Source organism: Sander vitreus, chromosome 7, assembly GCF_031162955.1.
Source record: "Sander vitreus isolate 19-12246 chromosome 7, sanVit1, whole genome shotgun sequence".
Lineage (NCBI taxonomy): Eukaryota > Metazoa > Chordata > Actinopteri > Perciformes > Percidae > Sander > Sander vitreus.
This window is the reverse complement of record NC_135861.1, coordinates 4805906-4814464: the sequence shown is the minus strand read 5'-3', so window position 1 is coordinate 4814464 and position 8559 is coordinate 4805906. Positions and strand designations below refer to the sequence as shown.

At 39.7% G+C, this 8559-nt stretch overlaps 1 protein-coding gene across 1 annotated transcript; it reads right to left on the bottom strand.

The window, feature by feature from the left end:
- Positions 1-532: 532 nt before the first annotated feature.
- cox4i2 (cytochrome c oxidase subunit 4I2) lies at positions 533-8126 on the bottom strand. Its single transcript, XM_078254280.1, has 5 exons — positions 7981-8126; positions 4118-4211; positions 2505-2669; positions 1042-1173; positions 533-943 (listed from the first exon to the last, which is right to left on the bottom strand). The coding sequence occupies exons 2-5, from the start codon at positions 4209-4211 to the stop codon at positions 810-812; spliced, it is 525 nt and encodes a 174-aa protein (XP_078110406.1). The 5' UTR covers positions 7981-8126; the 3' UTR covers positions 533-809.
- Positions 8127-8559: the final 433 nt, after the last annotated feature.

Here is an 8559-nt window from a genome sequence, read left to right as displayed (position 1 = left end):
GACTTTAAAGACTTATTACAGACTATGACTTAAGAGGAAGATTGTGTGGCCGGGTTGGCTCGGTGCAGGTGCACATATACTTGGAGGTTCATGCCTCAACGCAGAGGTCCAGGGTTCGAGTCCGACCTGTGACGATTTCCTGCATCTCTCACTCTCATAAAGGCAGAAAAGTCCCCCCCCCCAAAAAAAGAAAAGTTCTCTTATCACTAACCAAGAGAACGTTATAAATTTAGAAGCTGATTAAATCTTTGCTATGAAAACATTAACTAATAAGTATAGTTAAAAATAAATTATAATAAATTAAATATAGTGGAGTACAATATCTCCCTCTGAAATGTAGGAGTAGAAAAGTGGAATAAAATGGAAATACTCAAGTAAAGTACCTCAGAAATTACTGAAAGTACTTGAGTAAAGATAGTAAGTTACTTCCTACCACTGGGGTAATGTCAGGACCTTCATGAAACAGATGCTCAGATTCTCACTTTTAATGACTTTTTGTGCACTGCTTTTTAAATTAAAGAGTTGGACAGAGTTGGCATAAGCAAAATTTTATTTATGATAAAGGTTACAACAGGACGGACAAAGTTATCACCATGACAGAAGTGGTTGGAGAAGAGGCCCCTGGCTGAGAGCCAGAGGTGGCACAGAGTCAAAAGGCCCCAGAGATGTTTACAGTGGATAAGCTCCATCCTCCTAGTGGTTTGACAATGCAAAATTCAAATATGCGACTAACTTTGACAGCAGCTTCAGAGTGGAACAAATCCACTTTCTGAGGGGACAGCTCGGGACCCTGCACCACAGTCGTCTCTTTACTTCCACTGGCCCTTCTCATAGTCCCACTTGGCTGAGAAGCCCTCGATGGGGTTGACCCTCATGTCCAACATCCTCTGTAGCTGTTTGGCCTGCCACTCCTCGTCAAAGGTCCTGGGACGTGCAGGGTAGACTAGAGCAAACAAGGAATAGAGACATGTATAGCACTTCACTGGACTCTACACACACACACGATGGGTTGTCCTTTCAGAGTGTAGAAGTCAGACTTACCGTAGGCTGTCTGCCACCAGACCAGCAGGCCAGTGAAGCCCATGAAGATGAACATACCGCCCAAGACAGTCTTCCACTCAGCTGACGGTTGCTTCATCTCCGAGTAGGTCTGATGGAACGCGAGCCGGTACACTGCGAGAGGAGACATGAAGGACACGAGAGACGGGCGAGATATAGGGTCAAGAAGAGAAAATAGGGAAAGCGTACCACTAATGATATGGAAATATTTCTCCTGTCCTGTATTGTGTCACCATTATATGCACGACTATCAAGTATCAACCTGAAAATGAGCATGATGTGTCTAATGATGCAGTCTCTCTTTGTAGAGCTTAAACCACACATTCATTAGGCCATCTACAAAGACATGAAAATAAAACAAAGCTGCGCTGCATTTTGAGTTGGGGACTCCTGTCTCAATGGGTCTCTCATTGACACTTCAGCCTCCCTCCCCCGAGTCATTGGGTGTAAAATGTAACTGTCACCATGTTGGCATGCCGTTCTGTAATCTGCATTTTACTTAAATAAAAGGTTATCAGAAAAATGTACCTATAGTATCAAAAGTACTCACTATGCAGGCAAATGACCCCTCAGTTATATTAGATTTAGAATTATAGATAAATAGAATTGATTATTATTACTGACACAGTAACACGTAGTATTCTAACCAGCTCATATACTGTTGGGTGACTTTCCTTTAGTATTGCATCTGCGCATCATAGGTTTTAAAGATCCAGAGATGGGGACTCGAGTTTGAGACTCGCACACACGGTGACTTGAGACTCGTCCTCCAAAAGACTTCAGACTTGACCTCGAGATGCAGGACTCGTGAACAATCTTTATTTTTAGGAAACAGCTGATTAGCTGAACGTCATTTCCCTCCCTGCGTAACCTATAACCTACCTAGGTAACACGCAACGTATCTGCTGCACGTGGCCACATGAGAGAGAGAGAGAGGACAACATCTAATGCATGCATGATGCTACATCTAATGTTATCAGGCACCTGAAAACACCCTGATAGGTTAGCAAACTTGGACTTTAGCCAACAGACTTGTGAGCATCTCTGTTAAGATCTTAATCTGCAAAAGAACAGCAACTACATCCATCAGATGAATGTAGTGGAGTACTCCACTACATTCATCTGATAGATATAGTTAGAGTAAAAAGTACTCCACTACTGTGAAATGTAGTGAAGTAGTAGTATAATGTTAACATACCATGAAATTGGAATACTCAACCAAAGTACCTCAGAATTGTACTTACTGTTCTTCAGTAAATGTACACTCTCCACCCCTGGTTGCCCTGTGCTTTTGAAGGAATTGTGGTCTATGTATATTAAAAAGTGTATTGTATTAATTTTAGGTGCGTTTTCATGTCATTTTGTTGCGATGTGTGAGTTTTCGCTGTATTGTGTTCCACCTCAGCAGCTCCACAGTCTCAGCCTGCGAGGAGAGAAGAACCTACAGGCAAGCTTCTCCTCTTGGGTCAGCTGGCTCCAGGGTCCTTTCTCCTTCTGTTTCAGGCTCTTGTCAGCAGCAGTCAGGACATCAGTGTACGGTTTGTCAGGCAGAGGGGTGTCCAGACGGTCCACGTACATTGGCTGAGACATGTCCACTGTCTGTGCCACCTCTGGATGGACAGAGACAGGAAGGGTCACTTTTGGAACCAACTGATGCAATGTGCAGTCAAGACAACATTTTAAAACCCTGGTTCAGAAAATGGTAACGTGTCCTACACTTCTAACACAATAGCCCCAAGGATCATGTGTCTGATGGTACAGCAGCGCCATCTGCTGGTTTGAGACTTCAGACTGATGCCTCCTGTTCTGGTACACCCAGTCTTCTGAACAATGGGGGAAAAGTTACATACATAAAGTGAGAACACTGCGTGAATGACTAATCAAAATGGGTTGCTTTGAATGTGGTTTCATGCAGCTTAACATACTGCTGTCAACCTTTGCTGTACCTTTACACTACCGATCAAAAGTTTGGGGTCACTTAGAAATTTCCATTCCACTCCATTACAGACAGAATACCAGCTGAGATCAGTTGCATTGTTTTTTTTTTTTAAACCAGGTCAGCAGTTTTCAGATTATGTGCTTACATACTGTTGCAAAAGGATTCTTCAATGTTTTCTCAGTTAGCCTTTTAAAATGATATCAGATTAGTAAACAGAATGTGCCTTTGGGACATTGGATGAATGGTTGCTGATTGTGGGTAATGAAGATATTGCATTAAAGATCAGCCACTTCTTTCTACAACAGTCGAGAATCCTTTTGCAATTATGTAAGCACATAATGTAATCTGAAAACTGCTGCCCTGATTAAAAAAAAAAACAATGCAACTGATCTCAGTTGGTATTCTGTCTATAATGGAGTGGAATGGGAATTTGTAAGTGACCCCAAACTCTTGACCGGTAGTGTATACCCGTGTTTATACCAATTCAGTATATAATCTCCAGGTTAGCTTTTTGAAAGAACACCAAATTCTGTGACCATCTCATTTTTTTTTTCCACAGCTAGAGTCACAGAGCTGTACACATACCCCTCTGTATTTACGGGGTCAATGTTTTCCCTTACATCTAAAAACTATGGAGGCATCTTTTTTTGGTAACGGCTGCTATCAAAATAAAAGTATGCAGTGGTGGAGGAAGTATTCCAATCCTTTATTTAAGTAAAAGTCAAATATTTATAACAACTGGCTTCAATTATAGATTAAGATCTTCTTAGTGACAAACACAAAATAAGTCTCATTAAAAACTTTTTTTTACTTTGAGCTACCTGAGCTTTATTTTGGTGCGTTATGTCCTTGCTTTTACCATGTCTGCAAAGTACTCAACTTCTACAAGAACTACTACCAGAAAACAGACTCCATTGAGACCATTTTCAGGAAGTGACATTATTTTGGAAAAAACTCAAATTAAGGAGCATAAAGTTTTACTCGTCTTCTTTTCTGTGTTTCATGATGTTAATCTGTGAAACACTCTTTGGCTAAATCATGAAGAAAGTTGGTCTGATGAAAAACATATTTGATATGATTTTAAATGTGTAGGTTTAGCTGTCTGAATCTGGATGTTACCGTGACTCGCCATCCTCGCGCTGTTGGTAGTCAAGGCCACTGTTGCACGTCTAGCAATCAGGCTTCCCACGCGCCCTGCAGTCAGACGGAGCATCTGAAAACAAGTCGGTAAAAGAAAAGTACACGTTTTATTACGTATTCAAACAACACAGGCATTGCTTTCAAAGTCCTGCCGGGTTAAAGTCATCTTGGTTTAATAAACAAGACTAGTGGTGCACCCTGACAAAAATAAATGTTGGGCTATTTAAATTTTCTACGGTCGGTTAAAAAAAAAATAGCACGTGCTGCTTACAGTCAAATGCGTCAGAAGTATATTTAAGAGTAATAAAAGAGGGTGACTTATTTTAAGATGAGCGTAACTAATAGACCTTGTTCACAGCAGACATTTTTGACTTGTCATTGTAGGAACAGCACAGCTGAAATTGATAACCTTAACGATGGCTTGTGTCCCAGTAAGCTATTTCAGTGAGTCAGCATGAACAACACCAGGGTTTCTCCTAAGTGAAATGCAGCCATCATTAATGGTATTAATACACCTGTGTTTTTCCTACTATGACATGTCAGCATGTCTGCTGTGAAAACGGTCTATTAGGCTTAGGTAGTAAAGATTTCCAAATACACACTAATAACTATTTTCTTAATTTTTCATTAATTTCTTCGTGTCTTCATTTTACTTTTTTAGTCTAATTAAGTTATTAAATTCAGCTGCTGCACTTGGTGCAGCTGACACTAATGTTGCCTTCAGGTGCTGTCGGAAATAATTAAAAAAAAAGTTACAAAAAGTTGTAGGCCTACATTCTCCCATGACATGAACCCTTTGGGAGTTGTTATGAAGGCTAATATGTACAATTTAGGGAGCCTGTTTTAAGGGCAACCCCCCCCCCCAATCATTCCAAAAGAAGGTATAAGTGCTGAATCTTACAGTTATTCATTTGTGTGATGCTTTACTATTGCTAAAAATAAATTTTTTTTTTTTTTTCAGTTTCTTTGACTAATAGTTTTGTTTGCGTGTGCAGCAACTTACTTTGGACAGTAAATGCCAAGCCCAATATTATTTTTGCGGCAAAGAAATTGTATCGTAAGCAGGACAAAAGCACTGAAAAGCACAACAAACCCCATTTATGACTCTCAGAAGAGCACTTAAAGGCAGCAATAACCACAACTAACAGTTCTTTAAGGCAAAGGAGATGACCATTATTTTGAACTGTTGTAAATATGCACACTCTCCATTTACATATAATGATTCTTCTCTAACTATCTATTGTCCATTATGTTTTATGTTGCAGTCTTGAACATTTTATTCACCATTGATCCTATTTTAAGAGCAAACAGTGGACATTCTTATCTGTCTGTGTGTTGATTTTCACAACACTGAATCAGAAGATCTCATTAAGTGCTTTATAAAGGTGGCTTGGATGAATGCCAAAGTCTGGCCACCTCATTAGCTTTTACTGTTAAATACACTGCAGTGTAACATAGAATGAAAAAGCAGGGTGACCTTTTGATAGTTAAGATATGATTGGTGAACAAAGAATTTAATAATATTATTTGTATGATTGATTGATTGATTGATTGATTGATTTCTGATCAGGACGATAAAACAGTAATCCAAAGGATGACATTCTAAAGTAAAATACTTATTTCCAGCACGGTCCTTGGTGTTACACACAGGAAACAATAGACAAGAAGCAGACAAACTCAGACTAAAAAGACAGTATTGGGGGGGGAGACATCACATAAAACTAAATAAATAAAAAACAAAAATGCTGTAAAAATCCCTCGTTATGATAGTTTTGTAGCAGTAGGCAAACTATTCCATGCCATGATACCAGTGTAAAAGATTTTTTTTTTAATTGCATTATTAGCTCTAGGAACTATGCAGAAGCGGATGCTGATCCTAGTATTATGACTATGCTGCGTGTGGACCATGTTACATTAGAGCATAAATATTTGTGGGCATGACCATTAACAATGTTAAACATATGGTTCAGCTGAAGTTGTTCTACTCTTAGATGTACGGATAGTAGACCAGCTCTTATAAACTCCTCCCTACCAATATGAGTACGGGGGGGTGGGAGGGGTGCTTTTAACAGTGACCGAATAACATTGTTTTGCAGCACTTACAATTTGTTTTTAAGTTTCACAGTCAACCCAGAAAACCATGCAAAGCAAGCAAAAGCCACATGACATTGAATCAGAGTTAATATCAATACTTTATTTACAGAAAAATCAAAAAGCTTTGTCTTGCGATATGAAAACTTCAACTTACAGGTACATTTGGCTAAAACTTTGGCTGTAATGGATTCACCTATAAGTGATTGATCCAATGTTAAACACAAATATGTAACACTTGATTTAGATACAATTTCAGACCCATTACAAATCACCTTTAAAGTATTTGATTTTGCCAAACTTCCTTTTTTGTACCAAACAAGATTGATTCAGTCTTGCCCAGATGCATAGAGAGCTTATTGTCTACTAGCCACTGGTTGACAGACTCATGCTCTATGCCAAGAGTATTTTCAATGTCTTTTACATTACACCATGGGAAAAGTAAAGCAGAATCATCAGCATATAGGTCTAATAGCAACTTGCACCGTACCGCAGCTGATATGTCATTTATGTATACTAAAAATAACAGGGACCCCAGGATCGTACCTTGGGGCACCCCGCATGTTATACTCTGTGAATCAGAGAGGGTCCCCTCAACATCATAGACTTGTGTCCTATCTGTTAGGTAAGAAGTGAACCATATGAGTGCTGAGTTACTAAAACCCAATTCAATAAATAAATTAAATTAACAGGAGATAGGATAAAAACATAATGAAAAAGACGATAAAAAGACAGCATCACATAAAAGCAAGTCTAATAGAAATATGTTTTCAGAAGTGATTTAAAAAGAAGTCACTGATTCAGCAAGCCTTCTCAGGTCGTTCCAAAGCGAGGTGCCCTGATGGAGAAGGCACGATTACCTAAAATAAAGTTCTTCCAAAAAAATATCATACATAACCTAGTGCAGCTCATTATTGATGCTCCAATGAAAAGGTCATGGCTGTAGATAGCAGTGATAGTTACCAGGTGTTTTTGCAGGGATGGGTGATGATACCAGTACCAATGTAAAAGCACAACAAAAAATTGTGTCCCAAGGGAAAGTACCAGATGAATTCACCCTGCATTGATTTTGGAGAGTGTTTATGTTCACAGTCTGTGACGTTTCTAAGGAATAAGGTTTGAATTATTCAAGGGTTTCTCTCATATTGCTTTAGTCTTTGTCCTTACACCTGTCCTTCTGTTGCACACGCGCACACACACACACACACGGACAGCAAATTAAAATGGCGGACATTGGCATTTTGTCAATTTAAGTGTTCAAGCTGACCTTCTGAGAGAGGCAGAAGTCAACAGAAACATTGAACCTGTTGTACACATATTTAAAGAAAAACAAGTGCCATACTTTACTTACTTTAAGCCATACAGTATTTGCTCTGAATCAATTTTTAAATAAAAGATACTGAAAGGAGCAATGTTTACTCCCAATGAGTGTCCCTGCAGGTCTTTTTAATGCTTCTATTCTGGTTAGCACCATCAGGTTTGACATACTTCATTCTGTCTTTAGAGAATTTTTAGCTTCCTATAACACAGCTGCTGCACATTTCTGCAGATCTACAAATCTCTCAGTCAGATCTGTGTCATGGTTTACTATCTTTTCTGCACGTCCGCCACTCTCCCTAGCTGCATGGGGTTAGGGGAGGGGGGGAGGGGGGGGGGAGAATCTATCCCTCCGTCATCCCCTCTTAAGTAGCTACTTCTTGCCAAAAACCATAATAGTCTGTTTATTTGATTCGGCAAAAGCAAATACTCACGGTAGTCGTAAGAGAGTGAAACTGCAGGGTTAGAAGATGCAAAGGCAAAAAAACAAATCTTGAGATAAAAGGGCTGTTTAGGCTGCCTTTCCCGTTTCGTCTCTGCTCTTATCACCACATAATACTAAGCAGGAACCAACTGGTGGGCGGGTGAGAAAGGCTGGCTGGATGGGAGGAAGAGAGAGAGGGAGGGTGGGAGGGAGGAAGAAAAACCAAACCAGTACAAGTAAACAATCTAGCAAAGCATGTGATAGGACTGGCAGAGTGAGAAAGGAAAAAGTAGGTTGAGTTTAGCTTCAGATCCCTAAAAGTAAAAGCAAAAAAATCTTTGGTCACTTTGGCCTGTAGTCTGAACATAGCCAAACATAATTTCTCCTATTACCCTCCATGCTCTCCACAGCTCCTGTGCAGACAGAGGCAATGGAGTTGCTTCTGGCGAGGTTACATTACGACACAGACTTCTATATTTTACAGGGGGCAGGAACTGGCAGAGTGTGCGCATGTGCATGAGGATGTGAGACAGAGCTTTTGTGGAAAGAGAGAAAAGAAAGACAGACACAACGAGAGATAAGTTGCAAC